The sequence below is a fragment of the Drosophila arizonae genome, chromosome 2 (assembly GCF_054131065.1).
Source record: "Drosophila arizonae isolate 15081-1271.41 chromosome 2, UAZ_ARI_1.0, whole genome shotgun sequence".
NCBI classification, from domain to species: Eukaryota; Metazoa; Arthropoda; class Insecta; order Diptera; family Drosophilidae; genus Drosophila; species Drosophila arizonae.
Window position 1 is genome coordinate 3,756,223 of NC_142922.1, and position 19,211 is coordinate 3,775,433.

Here is a 19,211-nt window from a genome sequence, read left to right on the forward strand (position 1 = left end):
TTAAAGAAACGTTATCTAAGTCGTGCAAACGATTTCAACTAAGTTTAAATTAAATAAATCTTCTGACAATATGAATATTCAGGCAAAGATAGGTCAACCAATTTGACTATAAATAAGCAGAAACTGCCTATGACATATTATTCATACTTCCGATCCCAAGATGAAAGCAGCTTGTATAATTGGACTAGTAGCTCTCCTATCCACAGGTTGTTTAATTTATTATATATGCAGGTATTTATGGTTTCTGATTAGCTCTTTTCGGTTGCAGTGAGTGCTGTGCCCGTCGACGATCGCGCTAACGGCGAAAACGGCTGGTACGTACCCCAGGAGGATGGCTCCTTTGAATGGATTGACCTGGACGATGCTGAAGATCTGTGGGCAAAGGGCGAGGCGATGGAGGATCGCCTCCCCAATCCTGTCTCCTTCTATCTGTACACCCACTCCAATCCCACCAAGGGCCAAAAAATAACGACCAAGAACTCATCCATTGCCAGCTCACATTTTAACAAGGATCATCCCACACGCATTGTCATTCACGGCTGGACCCAGAGCTACAAGGACTCCATGAATACAGAAATCACCAAGGCCTGGCTGTCCCGCGGTAACTACAATGTCATCATTGTCGACTGGTCCCGTGCTCGGTTCAACGGCTACTTATCCTCCTCGTACGCTGTTCCCGGTGCTGGAGCCAAGGTTGGAAACATGATCAAGTTTTTGAATCAAAGCCATGGTTTGGCCTTGGACAGCCTTTACGTGATTGGTCACAGTCTGGGTGCCCACATTGCTGGATATGCCGGCAAAACCGTTGGCAAGGGTCTTATTCGTACCATTATTGGCCTAGACCCTGCTCGGCCCTTGTTCAGTTACAACAAGCCCAACAAGCGTCTCTCCTCCGACGATGCCTACTACGTGGAATCCATTCATACCAACGGCGGCAATCTGGGCTTCCTCGAGCCCATTGGCAAGGGCGCCTTCTACCCCAATGGTGGCTTAAGCCAGCCGGGCTGCGGCTCGGATTTTCAGGGTATCTGCTCCCACAGCCGCTCCGTGACTTACTATGCTGAGGCTGTCACCAAGAACAACTTTGGAGCCATGAAGTGCGATAGCTATATGGTAGCCATCAATAAGATGTGTGGCAACACCTACAGCACCATTCGAATGGGGGATGAAAGCAATGCCGACAAGGTCGAGGGTGTCTTTTATGTGCCGGTGAACAGCTATGCTCCCCACGGCAATATCAACTAAATAAGAATAATAATGTGACGCAATCAAAAAATATTATCGAAACCAATCGAATTCCGTTTTGCTTAAGGAAGTATTTTTTGTGTAAGTAGCTAATCTTTGGGTTTACGACGCTAATCATATAACTCGAAAATACACATTGAGTTTCTAATCCATACTAAGCCGTACAATATATGGCAAGCGATACGTCTATCAATTTAGTAATTGCTCATGGATCTGGCGCTTCCCACGCAATATATAAATCATCCGACATCGATGTATGCCTCAATTGGTAATCATTCATTATCAGTTAGAGAGTCTCTTGCAGAAGTGTGTTTTTTAATCAACGTACTTAACTTTATCTAGCCAATTTTAATCAAGTTTCAAGTGCTTTTAAACCAACTTAGAAGGATGGATCGCTCTACCAAGTTGACTATAAATAAACAGAAACTGTCAATGGCATATTATTCATACTTCTGATTCCAAGATGAAAGCAGCTTGTATAATTGGACTAGTAGCTCTCCTATCCACAGGTTGTTTAATTTATTATATATGCAGGTATTTACAGTTTCTGATTAGCTCTTTTCGGTTGCAGTGAGTGCTGTGCCCGTTGACGATCGCGTTAACGGCGAAAACGGCTGGTACATACCCCAGTTGGATGGCTCCTTTGAATGGATTGACTTGGACGATGCTGAAGATCTGTTGGCAAAGGGCGAGGCGATGGAGGGTCGCATCAGTACCAATGCTGTCTCCTTCTATCTGTACACCCATTCGAATCCAACCAAGGGTGAAGAAATAACGACCAAGAGCTCATCCATTGAGAGCTCACATTTCAACAAGGATCATCCCACACGCATTGTCATTCACGGCTGGACCCAGAGCTACAAGGACTCCATGAATACAGAAATCACCAAGGCCTGGCTGTCCCGCGGTGACTACAATGTCATCATTGTCGACTGGTCCCGTGCTCGCTCCGTGGACTACGCCTCCTCCGTGGTGGCGGTTCCCGGTGCTGGTGCCAAGGTTGGAAACCTGATCAAGTTTTTGAATGAAAACCACGATTTGTCCCTAGACAGCCTTTACGTGATTGGTCACAGCCTGGGTGCCCATGTTGCTGGATATGCCGGCAAGACCGTCGGCGAGGGTCGCATTCACACCATTATTGGCCTAGACCCTGCTCTGCCCTTGTTCAGTTACAACAAGCCCAACAAGCGTCTCTCCTACGACGATGCCTACTACGTCGAGTCCATTCAGACCAACGGCGGCAAGCTGGGCTTCCTCAAGCCCATTGGCAAAGGCGCCTTCTACCCCAACGGTGGCAAGAAGCAACCCGGTTGCGGTGTAGACGTCACCGGCTCCTGCTCCCACGGCCGCTCCGTGACCTACTATGCTGAGGCCGTCACTCAGGATAACTTTGGCTCCATCAAGTGTGGTGACTACGAGGCAGCCGTCGATAAGAAGTGCGGCAGTACCTACAGCAGCGTTCGCATGGGTGCTGATAGCAATGCCTACATGGTATCGGGTGACTTCTATGTTCCCGTCAACAGCAATGCTCCCTTCGGCAACGTCCATTAAGTGACTAATTATAATAAGCACAATAAACGTGTCGCCCTCACAAGCAAATCGTAGTTGATGTCTTTGAACTGGTAATTGTATCATGGTTTGATTATTGCTTTTATATAGGTTAAGATTTTTATAGGTTTCCGAAAGCAATACATTTCTACAAACAATCTAAATTTGATCGATGGAGTACGCTATATATTGACTAGAATTGCTATTCTATCAAATAATAGCTAAAGCTATCGCTTCATAAAATAGAATATAACCAAAGAACATGTTATCATCGATAAATGACTATATTGTCAGAGTTATTAAAAGGGAAATGGCAAATTGGATTTCTCATCAAAAACATACGAGTTTAGTGATTAAATATAGGCAGGTGCTTAACAGCTTATCGCAAGTTGACAATTATTCGCGTTTTAGACTATAAAAGACATAGAAATTCTAAAGATATGGCAAATCTACTTGAGTTACCGGAATGAAAGTATTTCTCGTACTAGCAGCACTCCTTGTCACAGGTCAGAAACAATTTTTTCCCGTTAGATGAAATTTCATAGGTCCCTAACACTCTTTTTCAGTCAGCGCCCTGCCCATTCAGGAGCGAATTCATGGCGAGAATGGTTGGTATGTACCACAAATCGATGGTACCTTCGAGTGGATGGATCTGGACGAGGCCGAGCATCTGTTGGCTGACGCGGAGCAGATGGAGGAACGTGTAAACACAAATGCCGTGTCCTTCTACCTTTACACCAGATCGAACCCCCACGAGGGCCAACTCATTAGCGACAAGGAAGCATCCATTCGCGACTCGCATTTTAACAAGGATCATGCCACACGCTTTGTTATCCACGGCTGGACTGGTCGTCACTCGGACCACATGAACAAAGAAATTACCAAGGCCTGGCTATCCCGAGGTGATTACAACATTATTATTGTTGACTGGGCCCGTGCTCGCTCCGTTGACTACGCCTCCTCGGTCGTTGCTGTACCCGGCGCCGGCACCAAAGTGGGTCAAATGATCAACTACCTGCACGAGCACCATGGCATGTCTCTGGAGCGCCTGACGGTAATTGGCCACAGCTTGGGTGCCCATGTTTCAGGATATGCCGGCAAGACAGTTGGCGAGGGTCGCATTCACACAATTATTGGCCTAGACCCTGCTCTGCCCCTGTTCAGCTACGACAAGCCCAACAAACGCCTCAGCTCAGAGGATGCCTTCTACGTAGAGTCCATTCAGACCAACGGCGGCAAGCTGGGCTTCCTCAAGCCCATTGGCAAGGGCGCCTTCTACCCCAATGGTGGCAAGGAGCAACCCGGCTGTGGTGTAGACGCCACTGGATCCTGCTCCCACGGCCGCTCCGTGACCTACTATGCTGAGGCCGTCACTCAGGATAACTTTGGCTCCATCAAGTGTGGTGACTACGAGGCAGCGGTCAGAAAAGAGTGCGCCAGCACCTACAGTAGCATTCGCATGGGCGCCGATTACAATGCCTACATGTTGGGCGGTAACTTCTATGTGCCTGTTAACAGCAAAGAGCCTTTTGGCAAAATTGAATAAGTTCCGCTATCTGTCGATCTGAATAAAGTCTAAAAACAAACAATTGCCTTACGATAGTGTAGGTACTCCTTGCCCTATCTCCATCAAGATACAATGCTCTAAGCGAACACTTGGGGTCCGTACGGTACGAATCGAGTGGACAAGCACACGTCAGAGATTAATGGGAGCGTCACGAGCGGGGAGGGCGAAAATGGAGATTGCTTTGTTTTTCTGTTTGCTAGTTCTATAAATACAAAGGAAGACAAGTTGTTTACGGTGCTCGAGCTGGCAGGTGAACGAATTGATTTGAAATTCATCACGATGACATTTTTGATTGCAAATCTGTGATAAAAGCAACCTGTTTCTCGTTGGGACTAATGCGAAATGAAACATTACCCGACATGCACAGCAAGCCGATAAATCCGAGAAGATGTCCAGCGTGGAGCGACTATTAGCCGCTCGCATGGTCCTCTGCACGATTGACGATTAGCCAATGGGCAAGAGGCCACACAAAGCTCTAGTAGGAGGAGGACAAGTGTAGGAGCGTAGGCATAGACATGTTCTGTGCTCGACGAGATGCAGCTCGGTAATCAAAATGAGCACATTTCGCAAAACATTTACCGTAAACGGCATTGTGTGCCGTTGTGGGTGCATAATTGTGGGCTTAAGTCCTCAGCACTGCTGCGAGCTTGCACACTGAGGTAGCTGCAGTGGAGAGAGCTTAGTTTGCCATTGCAAGAGCACCGCTACTAATGCCCATGTGGTTAAGGTCTCAGGCACATGGCCCCCTGTAGCACAATTGTTGAGCTGGCCAAATAAATCAATCTTAACAATATGCAGCTATCTATAAAATATTTTCGCTACCTATCAGTGCACATGGGCGTAGTTGGTAAGTAGAGCTTTATAGGTGACATTTACACCATACATGTGTCAGAACAAAGATCACACTAAAAATATGATATTGTGAGTGAGAGACTAGGATATACCGTGTAATTAGCTTTAAATAGTCATAAGATAAAAATATATATACTTGTAATAATATTGAAAAATATTACTATACTTTTAATATCGAAAAGTTCTTTCAATATCAGAACAAAAATCACACTAAAAATATGATATTGTGAGTGAGAGACTAGGATATTCCCTATAATTAGCTTTAAATAGTCATAAGATAAAAATATATATACTTGTAATAATTTATAAATTCGAGCTTCAAGAGAACATTCTTCAAGAAGATGGTATCATCTCTTGGCTCACATTAAATGGGTTTTTTATTTGACTTAGTCCTGGATATCGACAGTTATCGATTCACATGAAATATGTGAATTTATTCAGTACCGCTTTTGATACCTTCCATTCTGAGACTACATTTTCTTTAACAACTACACTGCCCTTTCCAATTGCTCAAGGGTATAAACATTGATAACAGCAAAATTCACTGATCAGTCGACGTTAAAGTTTTTAAATATTAAATATTATTAATAATAGGAGCCGCGCAAGCTCTGGTGTGGTTGACTATCAATTGGCCAAATCTCAAGTGGGTCTGCAGAGCATACGCGTGATTTGATAAGATGCGTCTATATAAAGCTACAGCCTGGGGCAGGTCCGAACATCAGTTGAAATTGTCTTCTGCGTAGCATGATGAAACTGTTTTTGGCTCTCGCATTCTGCGTTGTTGCGGGTAAGACTCTGAAGCTCTGTTCTGATCTGTTCTATTTTAATTACCAAGCTTAAACCGAATTCTTTCTATTCGACAGCCAGCGCCGTTGAGCACAAGATTAATGGTGAGAACGGCTGGTATGTGCCCCAAGCCGATGGCACCTTCGAGTGGGTGGACAAGGATAAGGCCGAAGCCTATCTGGAAGCCCATGCTGAGCGTGAGCGCTCCTTGCTGAACCCCGTCACCTTCTACCTGTACACCAAGTCCAACCAGAACTCGGGCCAGGAAATCAAGGCCAACAAGGCTAGCATCTCCGCCTCGAACTTCAACCCCAACAACCCTACCCGTTTCACCATCCACGGTTGGTCCTCCAGCGCCGATGAATATGTCAACTACGGTGTGCGCGACGCCTGGTTCACCCACGGCGACATGAACATGATTACCGTTGACTGGGGCCGTGCCCGTTCCATTGACTACGCCTCCTCCGTCTTGGCCGTGCCCGGTGTCGGTGAGAAGGTTGCCGACCTGATCAACTTCTTGCGCACCAACTTCGGTCTGTCCCTGGACAACACCATGATCATTGGTCACAGCCTGGGCGCTCATGTGTCCGGATTCGCTGGCAAGAACATCAAGAACGGTCAGGTGCACACCATCATTGGTCTGGACCCTGCCTTGCCCCTGTACAGCTACGACTCACCCAACAAACGCCTCAACTCCAACGATGCTTACTATGTGGAGTCCATTCAGACCGACGGCGGCATGCTCGGCTTCCTCAAGCCCATTGGCAAGGGCGCTTTCTACCCCAACGGTGGCAAGTCCCAGCCTGGATGCGGTGTCGATTTGACCGGTTCCTGCTCCCACAGCCGCTCCGTAATCTATTACGCAGAGTCCGTCGCCCAAGACAACTTCCCTACCATGAAGTGCGGTGACTACCAGGAGGCCGTCTCCAAGAGCTGCGGCAGCACCTACAGCACCGTCAAAATGGGAGCCGTCACTAATGCCTACATGGTTGCCGGCGAATACTACGTGCCCGTCCGCAGCGAGTATCCTTATGGATATGGCAACTAGACTAACTTATGTAAAAAGTCAGATCCTCATCAATAAAAACCATAGAACATAATGACCACAAAGCATAAATATAGAACATAATATCTTAAACGATACGTCACAACCTTAATGGACGTAAATATATCCGTAATATCTTCTTCACCTCGGGTTAAAATAAAATTGTTTCCAAAATACCTGGAAACCCCGATTCACCATCGGAAAATCGGAAAATCTTATCAGAAAATTTCCCATCCCTAGTTGCCTATAGCGCTCATAATCAAAATGGGATGGATGGACTGACGGACAGAATGAATGAATGCAGAAATCCAATGTGCTCATTTCATTTGGGGAATGAGCACAAAAGTGGGGATGGTTTGGCATTAACCAAAGATTGGATCAGTTTGTCTTTAATGATATTACATTCAATCAGTAACCATAACACTTCTTTACATATAGGGTATTCTCTAGTTGCTACTATTATAATTTACGTAGTCATTATCAAAGCTTTCACTCAACTCAAACATTCAACTCAACCAAAAGCTTTGAGTTGAGTGAGTGTTAACTCACGTAAGAATTGTACTCAAAGATATGCGTCTGCACAGTAAGGAATTGCTTTTTCTTTATTATCTTTATTAATCAATAAATGGAAAGAATCATGCATATATGTATGTTTCAGTGTAAATGCAGAATGTTGTACATTGCTTTTGCCATATAGAACATTTGCTGAATGATTATGACTAGAAATCTAATCTGCTTTTCAATCCATTGTTATTCGGTTGATATTTAATTTACAGTAGCCGGCCGCATTGGTCAAAAAAGTCTATATAAAGACGCGTGATGTGTCAATAGACGTTAGACATGAGTTTGATTGTTTTCCTAACTGTTTGCGTGCTAGCTGGTGAGTACTTTGCACGTGCGATTAAACTTCAACTCACAATTCACGACTTTAGTCAGTGCGCTGCCCCTTGAGGAGCAAACGACGCGCATTCATGGTGAGAATGGCTGGTACGTACCACAGGTGGGCGCTGACTCCAAGTGGATGAGCATGGAGGAGGCTGAAGGTCTAGTGGAGGCATATGAAACCCTCAATACTATCGAGATCGCTCAGCGTTTGTCACTGAACACTGTTGACTTCTACCTGTACACGCAACGTAATCCGACGGAGGGACAGCTCATCCAGGCCACCAAGGCATCCATTGATGCATCCAATTTTGATGCCACCAATCCGACTAGGTAAGTTTTAGCTCCGTGACTCAGTTCGCTTTTATAGTTCCGTTTTATTGATAGATTTACCATACACGGCTGGAACTCCAATTACCAGGACGGTGTCAACAAGGGCGTGCGCGATGCCTGGTTCCTGTCCGGCGACTACAATATGATTGCTGTGGACTGGTCACGTGGTCGCTCGCTGGAGTATGCCTCCTCCGTGGCAGCGGCGCCAGGAGCGGGTGCGAGAATTGCTCTCCTGGTGGACTTTTTAGTCATCGAGTACGGCATGTCTTTGGAAACACTCGAAGTGGTGGGCTTCAGCCTGGGTGCTCATGTGGCCGGCTTCACCGCCAAGCAGGTGTCCACTGGCATCGTGCGAAAGGTGGTGGGCCTCGACCCCGCCTCGCCCCTGTACAGCTACGAGAAGCCAGAGAAGCGTTTGTCCAGCAAAGATGCCTTTTACGTGGAGACCATTCAGACGAGTGGTATCACAGTGGGCTTCAGCAAGCCCATCGGACGCGCTGCATTCTATCCGAATGGCGGTAGATACCAGCCAGGCTGTGGAATCGATTTAACCGGCACCTGTGCCCATACACGCGCCGTGACGTACTACGTCGAATCACTGCGCTTGAATAACTTCCCAACCATCAAGTGCTCGTCCTATGAGCAGGCCCAAAACAAGGATTGCGGCAGCACCTACAGCACCGTTAAGATGGGTGATAGCGAAAATGAACTTACTGCCGTGGGCGACTTCTATGTGCCTGTTAACTGGCAATCGCCATATGGATTGGGAGACGTCAATATTGATGACACAACCACAACACAGCAGCCCACGACAACAACAACTACGGCCAGCGAGGGGACAAGAACAACAACTACGGCCAGCGAGGGGACAACAACAACTACGGCCAGCGAGAAGACAACAACAACTACGCCCAGCGAGGAGACAACAACAACTACGGCCAGCGAGGAGACAACAACAGCTACGCCCAGCGAGGAGACAACAATAACTACGCCCAGCGAGGTGACAACAACAACTACGCCCAGCGAGGTGACAAACGACAGCTCCAGTGCCGCTACCCCTCCGGGAATCGTAGCGACACCGACACCTGCTCCCGAAGGAGACAAAGACAACGGACGTAAGACGAACATTTATATCCTGAATTTAATATTCGTCAATGCGACAATTAACAAGTAAGAGGACTAATCCACCCAGGAATGGGCAGAGGCAAGGTCTTCTAAATTCATCAATAAAGCGAGCATGAAATCAAACCAAATTTAATTGCAGCTGATGCCCTTTGATGTGCGCTTAGGATGCCACGCCCACAGCCAGAGCTTATTCCATGCTGTGAGTGGGCTTCAAAGGGTCTGTCGGATATCGAGCCCTTGAGAGAAAATATATATTTCATATTGCGTCCGCTTTTAGTTCAATATCTAAGATACTTTCTCTGTCTCACCTAAACTTTGCTCTCTTTCCCTCTCTCTCTCTCTCTCTTACCTGGTGTAATCGAAAAATTGTGTCCGGCATTAATTACGGAGCTCTCGCTGTAATCGAAAACACTTTGATGTCTCCTATTGCAAGCACAGCGGGAATAACCTTAATTAAGAGTAAAGAGATTTAATCTGTAACCCAGGGACATGTTATTCGTCACGTATTTCTCTCTTTCTCTCTATCTTCTTCTTTCCTGCTATATGAAAATGAAACTCGAATCTTATTATTCCTAATTAGCACTCAGACACATCAATCTGCCCTCGCTAATGCGCCGAAAATAAAAGAATGTCAGCCAGAAAAAAGTTAGATTTATATATGCTAACAGTTCATTAAAGCCATTCAATTAGGAACAAATGTTTTAATTCTTTTATACCATTAACCCAAAAAAGTCGCAGCTGTTCAAAGTGCAAAGCCAGCTAAAACTTTGCCCCTAACGCTGAGTAGCATATGATACCACAAGTTTCTATTAGCGCTATCAAGGGACAACTGTGTGTACGTATATAAATAATCGACTTAGTCAATTCATTATTTATTAAATAGTTTTCATAGTTTAAGGGTACAGGGTATAGTTCAATCTAGGCAGCGCGGCCATTTAGCACGTCCACATTGCAGGATTTGATGTCCGCATTGAAATAGCTCCCACTTTCACATCTCTGTGGCATGAAGTCGCCATCGATGCACTCCAGATAGGATCAAAGTCCTCAGGGTCAGCTTCCCGTTCACCTAGCAATGATCCTATAAGGGGACACAAACTCCTTCGTCGTCTACTACGCAGCTGTGCAAAGCTGTGTGGTAGTAGCTGCCATATGAGCAGAGCCTTTAACCATTTTGCCATCGATGCATTGCAAGTAACCAGCACAGTCGTCGGGATCGATTCTTGTCTCACTATTTTCACATTTCTTAAGTCCAGCACAGAGTCCATTCTCATCAATTACACAGGCTTCTAAGCTTGCATTGTAATACCTTCCATTGGAGCAATCGAACTGTATTAGGTTTCCGTATGTACACCTGAGATATCCACACCTATTTTCGGGGATCGCGACAAGCTCATTCTCAGAACATCTTTCAAGACTACGAATACAGACCCCATTCTCATCGATTTCACATATCTTTAAGGCAGCATTGATTCCCATCGACACATATGAGATAGCCTGAACAGTCCTTAGGATCCGCTTCCAAAGACCCTTCGGTACACTTGTCGTTATTGGGGTCGCAGATGCCATTCTCATCGATCTCGCAGATCTTCAAATCAGCATTGAAGAAACTGACTTTTGCACACTTCTTTTCTATTAGATTTCCATCGACACACATGAGATATCCTGAACAGTCCTTAGGATCCGCTTGTAAAGAACCTTCGCTGCACTGTTTAGAATCACAAATTCCATTCTCATCGATCTCGCAGAGTTTCAAACTTGCATTGAAGTAGCTGCCCAATTGACATTTTTCCTCCTCTAAGCTGCCATTTACGCATCGAAAGAAACCGCAACTATTTCCAGGAATCACTTCAATCTGACCCTCCGCACATTGCGCAACTGCTGCCACACATCTTCCACTCACATCGATGACGCACACCTCCCACGCTGGATCAAAGTAGCTTTGCGTGGGACAACTTTGTAGCACAGTTTCCCCATTTAGGCATTGCCAATATATGGAACAGTCTTCGGCTTGAGACTTAACAGTTCCTTCGAGGCACTTACTTCGCGTATTCGTGGATATTGGGCACACAGAGTAGAGTATGAGCCATATATGAAGTGCTATTCCATGATAAATACAGTATCAGACATTTCGTTAGCAAAAGCCATCAACAATTCAGCCTCACCAGAGTAATTTATCCAATCTGGCATGGTCCACATTTTCACGAACTGAACTACGTCTCAGCTTGAGAGCTGTTTTTATATTTTCAAAAGCTATTAAACTAATGAATTTTCATGTTCCCGCGTCTTGTTTTCTGTTGATAACAAAATACTTAAATATTATATTTGTACCACTCAAAGTTCAACATATGTCCAGACATCTCAAAAGTAAACAGACCCACTTAAAGCTGTGCATCGACCCGGAAATGACATAATAAAAAATTCTCAACAACAATTCATGAGGTGAAGTACCACACAGAAATTTGTTGACGGGCTGAAAAAAATGCATATTTAAAGTCAAACTCCCAGGTGAAAAATACTTGGCTTCTAAAACACTTGCAAGTCCGCAAGTTGTGAAATATTTTGAACAGATTTTATAGCGCAAAGGTGAAAGGTGAAAAGGTGATTCTGTTATGAATGGTTCGCACTCGCATGATGACTTTGGTCTTTTTGCTGTAAAATTCATTTGAGTGGCAATTCAGGCGAGGTTCAAATTGTCTGGAATGTCAGAAATTTGTGTTGAGTGATTTGCATATTTCTTTGCAGCTTTTTTATTTTCACCTTCACTCAAACTGCGACGAGGTCCTTGGCTGAGAATGTCTCACATTCATATTGGTTTACATTGGCCCTTAGGCGGACCATCAATAATGCAGGGCACAATATTAACTTGCCTAACGGCACCGCCGAGCATTTGAGTCACCAAAAATTAAAAAAAAACAAGTAAGAAAGCTCTAGTCGAGACTGCTCGACTACGAAATCCCCTGAACCTTTGGAGCAATAGATATTTCAATAATTTTTCGCGACTTTTAGCTTACACAAGAAACACGCACACACACACACAGACAGGCACGTACGCACACACAGGCACACATACACACACACGCATACAGACACACATACACAAACACACACGCATACTCACACAAACGCATACACACACAAGCACCCACGCATAAACACGCATGGGCTACAGTGTGCGCTTACTATGAGAACTTAATTGTTTAATAACTTGTTATGGACGTACGATCTTCATGAAACTTTCAGATTATGATTATAACATGAATATGCATGTAATTGCCAAAGCACAAGTCTCTAGTATTTGAAATACGCTTTTTACAAAAGTGAGGGTGAGGGGGTGAATTTAAGGGTGGGGGGTAAATTTTAACAAAAACCGAAATTGTATAAATTGCATATAAGCATACATTAAAAATTTGGAGACTCTAGCAATAAAGGTGTAGAAGATATAATTTTATAACTGGTTTTCGATAAGTTTTTTATCGATAAAAAAGATCGGGATGAGTTATCGATTTTTAATGATAAACTTGATATGCGCGCTGTAATTACGGACATTTTAAAAGAAATTTGAAGTCTCTAGCTCTTATATCTTCTGAAATCGACGCGTTCATACATACGGACAGACGGACAGACGGACGGACGGACAGACGGACAGACGGACAGACAGACGGACAGGGCCAAATCAATTCAGCTCGTCACCCTGATCAAGAATATATATACTTTGTGGGGTCTGCCACGCCTCCTTCTCCCTGTTACATACATTTCAACAAAACCATTATACCCTGATTTCCCATTGAAAATGGGTTCAGGGTATAAAAACAAAAAAAGGAAGTTGAAGAAGAAGAGAACACACACACATCATGTGAAAAGGTCAGACAGCTTAACGGCCCAAACGGAGTGCTGGGCATTGACACTGCAACGGGCCGTAGAATATACGGTTCAACGCTTCAGAGCTCATTATTCAACATTACGCGAAATCACACGAGTGGCAGACGGATGTGCTCAGGGCCCCTTTAAGGCCTTTGCGGTGACACCAACATCCACATAATTATATGTGTGTAAAAATCATTTATCATAATCGTTGCAGAGCTGAGAGGCTTCTGTTTCGCTCTGTGGCATTTGAGTGACAAGAAGTTGAATACTTTATACACATACAAATATTCATTCATGCATTTAACTGCCTGAACTTTATCAAAACACATTAGAGCTTTGAAATGGGGCGTCATCGACTTCAGAATACTCATTCCTGGTCAAAACGTTCTCAACCATAGAGAGAAGGCTAAAATAATTTTACTTGGAGTTTCAAGATCTGCTTTAGAAAATGCAGCCCCGATTTGGCAAGCAGCTAATAATCACATATATAGGCCGTATCCCATTTGTCAGCGAGGACATAACAGCAGTGAATAAGCATAACAAAAATCAATAAAAAATTATTGCCTAAATTATACTAATAGGCTTTCACAAAGTCAGCTAAAGGAGCTAAAGTTTATTTATTATTTAAGTGATTCGAATAAATTGCATATGAAATCAAAGTCTGAGCGTCTTATAGCAAACGTCAAAGTAAGTCTAAAATCGATGCATATATACATCAGACATTCACACACACAGAGCATGCCCCAATCAAAGACCATCTCGACTACATATTTTATATAGCATACATTATACAGTCTTCCACGTAGATGAAACTGAAACCTGCTAATAAATATTAATGTAGTTTGTGTTGATTTAAAAATAAAAGATGAAAAAAGAATCGAAAAGAAAATAGAAAACTGTTTGACCATTTTGAGTGTTTTGAGATTTGTTCGACATTCGCCTTGAAGCTGAGCTAATGGGGGTCGTCTGCAAGTGCCGCAAGTTACACAAATGTGTCAACTGGCCATTGTTCTGTGCTCCCTGGTGATAAAGCCTGGCAACGTCGCAAGGTGCTTGAACAGAAAGCTAAAGGACATTTGCAGCACATCGGATTGGCAGCCGTCACTTAAATGCTTCGTTATGGCAAAGCCCTGGGTAATACGCAAAGGTTACAGCGGCTGAAACAAAGTATCGGGATTTGTTTGTGTTTGTGAACGCTTGGACAGCCTTTAGGGTCGTTGAGCCCGTTCAATAGGCAAGCACCCAATAAAATCTGTAAAGGCACTGAGCGAGTGTGTGTGTGCGTGTGGTTTACCCATGAGTTCAGCTTGGTTGAAGCTCAATGGAAACTAAGCAACAACAACAAAGTAAATAAAAATAAAAAGCAAATATGCCCAACTACTGAGCAGTCTGACAAAAGGTCCTGCCAGGCATAAAACACAATGCGCATAAAATTACAAATTTCATTTGAATTAATTTATGATTACATTTTATTATATAGTGAAGTCATCCCAAATCCAGTTTAGCCAGTCAAGTGTACAGATCAGCAGGAGGCAGCCGAGCCGCAGGCCATCATCGTGCTGCATGCCTCAGTGCACTTCAGCTAGGGCTATGTAAATATTTATGATGCATTGGCAAAAATGCCGAAATGTCTGTTTTATAGGCAAAGCGGCTTTTAAGTGAAGGCCGAAATGGAGCTCTGAGCAGGCCACATGCGTAAGCAAATTCAGAGACAGCAGCTGTCTCACATCAATTCGGAAAATATTTCCTCATATCTCAAGATATATTTATCAAACTAGACAGCTGCAGGGCTTTTTTCACAACTAATGCCAGCCATTTCGAAGCAGTTTTTCAAGACATTTGTCTGGCTTAGCAGACAAAGAAAGTCCACAATTTCAATTTATATTCAAGCGTAGTCAAACTTCGGCAATCATAGAGACATAGCCATAAGTCACACAAACAATTAGATTAAATTATGTTGGTCTCTGTTGGCTTAGAAACTTTGGTTCGACAATCGACAGATACAATATAAACACAAAGGGACGCTTGTATTAGCTCAGCATACATTGAATGAATATGTTTAGCTCGAGGCAAACACAAGTGACACACATAATGGGATATTCCACATACGCCATGTTGGCCCTAGAATTTACCTGTCGATGTGGGTTTTTCTCCTTCCCTTTGACACATCATTTTTGCATCTAATCACATTCATTTCGGTATATTGCCCCAAGTATGACCACGAAAAATGTTGAATATACAAAGTGTAATCGACAGAGACAGAGATAGAGATAGAGAGATGGCAATCAGTGAGTGCAGAGACAAAACTTTTGGCCAAACAAAGCCGCAATAAGGAGCAAAGTAAAGAGTAAACTTTGTCGAAGGAATTTTTAATATGGCTGCTCGAAACTTGTCTCATTTCGGAGTTCGGGTTTCTTTCTTATATCTGCTGCAGCTGAACATATCAAAAGCACGCTGGTTGCATTTTGCCAGATTGTTGTCGGGATTAGTTTTTTCTCTTCTTAAAGCTGTACAAAATATGCAAAGCAAAAACTAAACACAAAGGCCCTGACTCTCAGGTAGATGCTTGAGCAGCTTTGCTCTCTATCTCTCTCTCTCTCTCTCTTTCTATCTGGCACCAAGATTGAATTTTATAAACATTCAAGATGCTTTATTATCACAGCTTGCCAACTGTATGCTAAAGTTCTTTGTGTGAATTTGTGTGTTGAGTCTGTGAGTAAACAAATTCAATTTGTTGCTGTCTCTCTTCTAGCTCAGGTGTTGCTGTTGAGTGCTTTGAAAAAATAGAATACTAAAATATCAAAAATAACAAAATAACTAAAATCAAGCAAGGTAAAATACTCAGAGAAAATACTCACAGCATTGTCAATTTAAAAGTCTGGACAGATTTTGAGTGCAATTCTAATGAAACACGTCTGCACATGACCGTTTCGGCTAGACGATGAGCTTCAATCTTTTCAAATTTTCTTAAAATATAGATGAAGCAAAGGCTAGAGAGAAAAAGGCGCCAAGTTATCCTAGTTACCGTTACTCTACGCCAAGTCGAAAAAAATACTACATACACCTCTTACATGAGCATGTTTTTCTAGGATGTAATTCAAGCTTCATAAATAATGCTCAAGCGTAATTTAACCTTGAGACATGCACGAACACAGAAATGATAAATAATATCCTAAAACATGGATTTGGTGACAGTTTTAAGAATTGCGAACGTGTGTAACATAAGATAGGAATAAAAGAGTATATATGTATATATATGAGCCGCATAGGCAGCATCTGTTAAGCAATTACATCTTTCAGAATCTGCTAAGCGCACTGACTATAAATAGGGCAGGATTCATATCTTTGTTAATTTAGACTTTAGTTTTAAGCACTAAAACTAATTCAGTTTTTGTATTAAGGACTTAATTGTCATATATATATATATTTCATCATATATCTATATCAAAGACAAAGTGTGGCGATAATAATATAAGTATATTGTATGTACATACAAATAAATCAATTCCATGAACAATTATTGAGAATAAATATAAGCGTTCTACATGGATGCGTAAGGATAAAAGTAACTATATATAATTCTTCTATCACCAGCTAGTTCCGCTCTCTTTAGCCCTTCCATATATTGATTAAATATGTTGAGAGTTTGGTTCAATAGAAGAATTTTAAATTTCGACAGCTAATATATCTTCTGATTTCAATTCAATATCTATTTGTGACATTCTGTTGGTATTCATGTTGACCGCATCTTTGCTTGGACGTTCTCTGGCTTTTCGTACCATGCCAGAAAATGAAGCAGAGAACCTGCAGCAAATTGTTGGGAAAAAATAAAAAATCTTGGGAATACTCCCACAGGCGCCCTGCTGCTGCCGCGGTCAGCGTATTCCCAGTCCTAAGCGCCTGTGACTGAAGATTTCCAGGGGGAGATGAAGACGGCATCGCAGTCGACGCTGAACAAGATATCCAAAGATATTTTTGATATGCTACGATAGTAATATCGGATGGGTATTACAATGAAAGTGGCAAAATAGACAAATGGATGAAAAATATATGATTTTTTAAACTTTCAAGCCCCACTCTGTATATACATATGTATTTTAAATCTATAAGTTTTTTAGTAAGTTAGTAAATCGAACAAAATACTTCTTTCACAGTTCAGTCACATAGACTAATGACAGCTGAATGAAAATACTCAGCAGATATACATTATTTTTATGAGAGCCAAAAAACAAATAAGACACAAAGTAAATATTTGAATATATGCCAAGTGAATAGAAATTTATATTGGCTACTAATTCAGTCTAAAAAAAATTAAAAATAAAAAAATCGTTATTTATAAAACAAAAGAAATATTTTGTTCTTTTCAGCTTTAAGCAGAAATAAAATTCTTCACCTAATTTGATGTTAATTGCTGCACGAACTGATTTCAATCGATTTATAAACAGATTATTAATTCGAATTGAAATTCGGATGGCAAAAAAATAAACTCTGTGTCAAAATAAGCAAAAATACATAAAAATAAAAATCAAATAATTGAAGCTACTCTCTCGCTCTCTCGTTCACACCTCTATTTGCATTGTAAATGTAAACAACATTTGTAATAAGCAATCAAAACATTAATTAAAATGTAACTACTTCGAATTGAAATCAATGTAAATGGCTTTTATTTTATTATCTAGACAGGTGCAAAATGAAAATTTAGCTTTCACCCATTTAAATCATTTGTCACGATCTTTCACTTCGAAGCTGTCGGCAATGGATAAACCACCGAAAACGGAAGCTCAGCCGCAATTCAATTTGATTATTAATCATTTTTTATTTTTGCGCCATTTCAAATGTTTATTTATAATGATGATGCGCAGGAGATGTGGACTGCGAGATGCCACCGGAAGTGTTTCTGCATTGATGGACTTTTTTATTGATTAAAATATTGATTAAAGTAACGACTTTGCTTTATATTTTCGCTCCTCTTCTTCGTTATTTTTGAATATTTACACGCATAAAAAAATATATAGTCGGCCATTGTAAATTTAAGCGCCACAACAGCATCTGAACACACAACAACTGTCGTACACTTGGAGAAAAGTGTGTGTCTAAAGTTAAACCTTGGCTTAAGTGGGCCACAATTTCACTTAAATTCTTTCTAAAGCAAAATATTTATAATAAATAATATTTATTCATTGAATATATCACCGTTTTATTATTATTACTCGATGTATACAAAACTTTCCTAGCAAATTTAGATCTTCATGTAAAAAATTTTTTATTTTAAAATAAATTCTTTAATAGCCGATTTTTATGCCTATCAAAAAGTATTTTTACCACAGACAAATTTTTTTTTCTCCTTGACCGTCCCCAGTTCAGTCTAAACTTTTTCGCTCAGTGTCTGTCGCGGCCTGTAACCAGAAGCGCCACGCCGTAAAAGCTGAGGCCAACAAACGTACGCCCTCATGACACGCTTTGACATTAAACACGCGGCCATAAACCGTACAAAGTGTTTGTTTTGGACCCAGTCGAACACAAAAGAAGAACTGCTCAAAGCTCCGAAAACCCAAAGGGCATTGCCGGCAAACACAGAAATGTAAGGAAGGAAAACGCTGCAGGCACTTAAGCCAAGCGGATTCAACTGTTAATTGCTGATAAAATATGCGCTCACCTGCAGCAGCAGCAACAGCAGCAGCAGTCGCAAAGCAAACATATGTGTCTAGTTTTGGCTAATATAATGGGCCTTAAATAATTCCCGGGTAGCGGCACACTTTTATGTGCCGCCCACGCAACGACCCGCCTCCCGTTCTCAGTGCTCATAATTTATAATTAACTAAGTGTTCGCATTGCTGGCAGCTGTCAGTGTAGGAAATTGGCCAAAGGCAGGGCTCAAAAAAAGCTTTTCCTCCCTTTTTTTTATACCCTGAACCCATTTTCAATGGGAAATCAGGGTATAATGGTTTTGTTGAAATGTATGTA

General features: G+C 42.3%; 7 protein-coding genes across 10 annotated transcripts in view; 5 read left to right on the forward strand and 2 right to left on the reverse strand.

Moving 5' to 3' along the window:
- RYa-R (RYamide receptor) overlaps positions 1-19,211 on the reverse strand; it is an 86,976-nt gene that overhangs the window by 64,647 nt on the left and 3,118 nt on the right. The gene's annotated exons all lie outside the window — the stretch shown is intronic.
- On the forward strand, positions 62-1,291 carry LOC108621113 (pancreatic triacylglycerol lipase-like). Its single transcript, XM_018018262.2, has 2 exons — positions 62-206; positions 269-1,291. The coding sequence occupies exons 1-2, from the start codon at positions 161-163 to the stop codon at positions 1,243-1,245; spliced, it is 1,023 nt and encodes a 340-aa protein (XP_017873751.1). The 5' UTR covers positions 62-160; the 3' UTR covers positions 1,246-1,291.
- Positions 1,439-2,849, forward strand: LOC108621112 (phospholipase A1-like). The gene is made up of 2 exons (XM_018018261.2): positions 1,439-1,754; positions 1,817-2,849. Exons 1-2 carry the CDS (start codon positions 1,709-1,711, stop codon positions 2,794-2,796), a joined length of 1,026 nt encoding a protein of 341 aa, XP_017873750.1. The 5' UTR covers positions 1,439-1,708; the 3' UTR covers positions 2,797-2,849.
- LOC108621119 (phospholipase A1-like) lies at positions 2,983-4,382 on the forward strand. The gene is made up of 2 exons (XM_018018265.2): positions 2,983-3,299; positions 3,360-4,382. Exons 1-2 carry the CDS (start codon positions 3,260-3,262, stop codon positions 4,337-4,339), a joined length of 1,020 nt encoding a protein of 339 aa, XP_017873754.2. The 5' UTR covers positions 2,983-3,259; the 3' UTR covers positions 4,340-4,382.
- On the forward strand, positions 5,864-7,098 carry LOC108621117 (pancreatic lipase-related protein 2). The gene is made up of 2 exons (XM_018018263.2): positions 5,864-5,999; positions 6,076-7,098. Exons 1-2 carry the CDS (start codon positions 5,957-5,959, stop codon positions 7,044-7,046), a joined length of 1,014 nt encoding a protein of 337 aa, XP_017873752.1. The 5' UTR covers positions 5,864-5,956; the 3' UTR covers positions 7,047-7,098.
- On the forward strand, positions 7,770-9,511 carry LOC108621106 (pancreatic lipase-related protein 2-like). The gene is made up of 3 exons (XM_089469325.1): positions 7,770-7,923; positions 7,976-8,258; positions 8,313-9,511. Exons 1-3 carry the CDS (start codon positions 7,884-7,886, stop codon positions 9,430-9,432), a joined length of 1,443 nt encoding a protein of 480 aa, XP_089325451.1. The 5' UTR covers positions 7,770-7,883; the 3' UTR covers positions 9,433-9,511.
- LOC108612240 (uncharacterized) lies at positions 10,219-11,720 on the reverse strand. The gene is made up of 2 exons (XM_018005154.2): positions 11,546-11,720; positions 10,219-11,480 (listed from the first exon to the last, which is right to left on the reverse strand). The coding sequence occupies exons 1-2, from the start codon at positions 11,577-11,579 to the stop codon at positions 10,828-10,830; spliced, it is 687 nt and encodes a 228-aa protein (XP_017860643.1). The 5' UTR covers positions 11,580-11,720; the 3' UTR covers positions 10,219-10,827.

What these genes read in the sequence shown, in the direction of transcription:
- LOC108621117 (XM_018018263.2), top strand. Translation starts at nt 5,957, where the DNA reads ATGATGAAACTGTTTTTGGCTCTCGCATTCTGCGTTGTTGCGG. An exon ending in CGCATTCTGCGTTGTTGCGG is followed by an intron (nt 6,000 to 6,075) that starts GTAAGACTCTGA and finishes TCTATTCGACAG; the next exon opens with CCAGCGCCGTTGAGCACAAG.
- LOC108621112 (XM_018018261.2), top strand. Translation starts at nt 1,709, where the DNA reads ATGAAAGCAGCTTGTATAATTGGACTAGTAGCTCTCCTATCCACAG. An exon ending in AGTAGCTCTCCTATCCACAG is followed by an intron (nt 1,755 to 1,816) that starts GTTGTTTAATTT and finishes TTTCGGTTGCAG; the next exon opens with TGAGTGCTGTGCCCGTTGAC.
- LOC108612240 (XM_018005154.2), bottom strand. Translation starts at nt 11,579, where the DNA reads ATGTGGACCATGCCAGATTGGATAAATTACTCTG. An exon ending in AGATTGGATAAATTACTCTG is followed by an intron (nt 11,481 to 11,545) that starts GTGAGGCTGAAT and finishes ATCATGGAATAG; the next exon opens with CACTTCATATATGGCTCATA.
- LOC108621106 (XM_089469325.1), top strand. Translation starts at nt 7,884, where the DNA reads ATGAGTTTGATTGTTTTCCTAACTGTTTGCGTGCTAGCTG. An exon ending in AACTGTTTGCGTGCTAGCTG is followed by an intron (nt 7,924 to 7,975) that starts GTGAGTACTTTG and finishes TCACGACTTTAG; the next exon opens with TCAGTGCGCTGCCCCTTGAG. An exon ending in GATGCCACCAATCCGACTAG is followed by an intron (nt 8,259 to 8,312) that starts GTAAGTTTTAGC and finishes TTTTATTGATAG; the next exon opens with ATTTACCATACACGGCTGGA.
- LOC108621113 (XM_018018262.2), top strand. Translation starts at nt 161, where the DNA reads ATGAAAGCAGCTTGTATAATTGGACTAGTAGCTCTCCTATCCACAG. An exon ending in AGTAGCTCTCCTATCCACAG is followed by an intron (nt 207 to 268) that starts GTTGTTTAATTT and finishes TTTCGGTTGCAG; the next exon opens with TGAGTGCTGTGCCCGTCGAC.
- LOC108621119 (XM_018018265.2), top strand. Translation starts at nt 3,260, where the DNA reads ATGAAAGTATTTCTCGTACTAGCAGCACTCCTTGTCACAG. An exon ending in AGCAGCACTCCTTGTCACAG is followed by an intron (nt 3,300 to 3,359) that starts GTCAGAAACAAT and finishes ACTCTTTTTCAG; the next exon opens with TCAGCGCCCTGCCCATTCAG.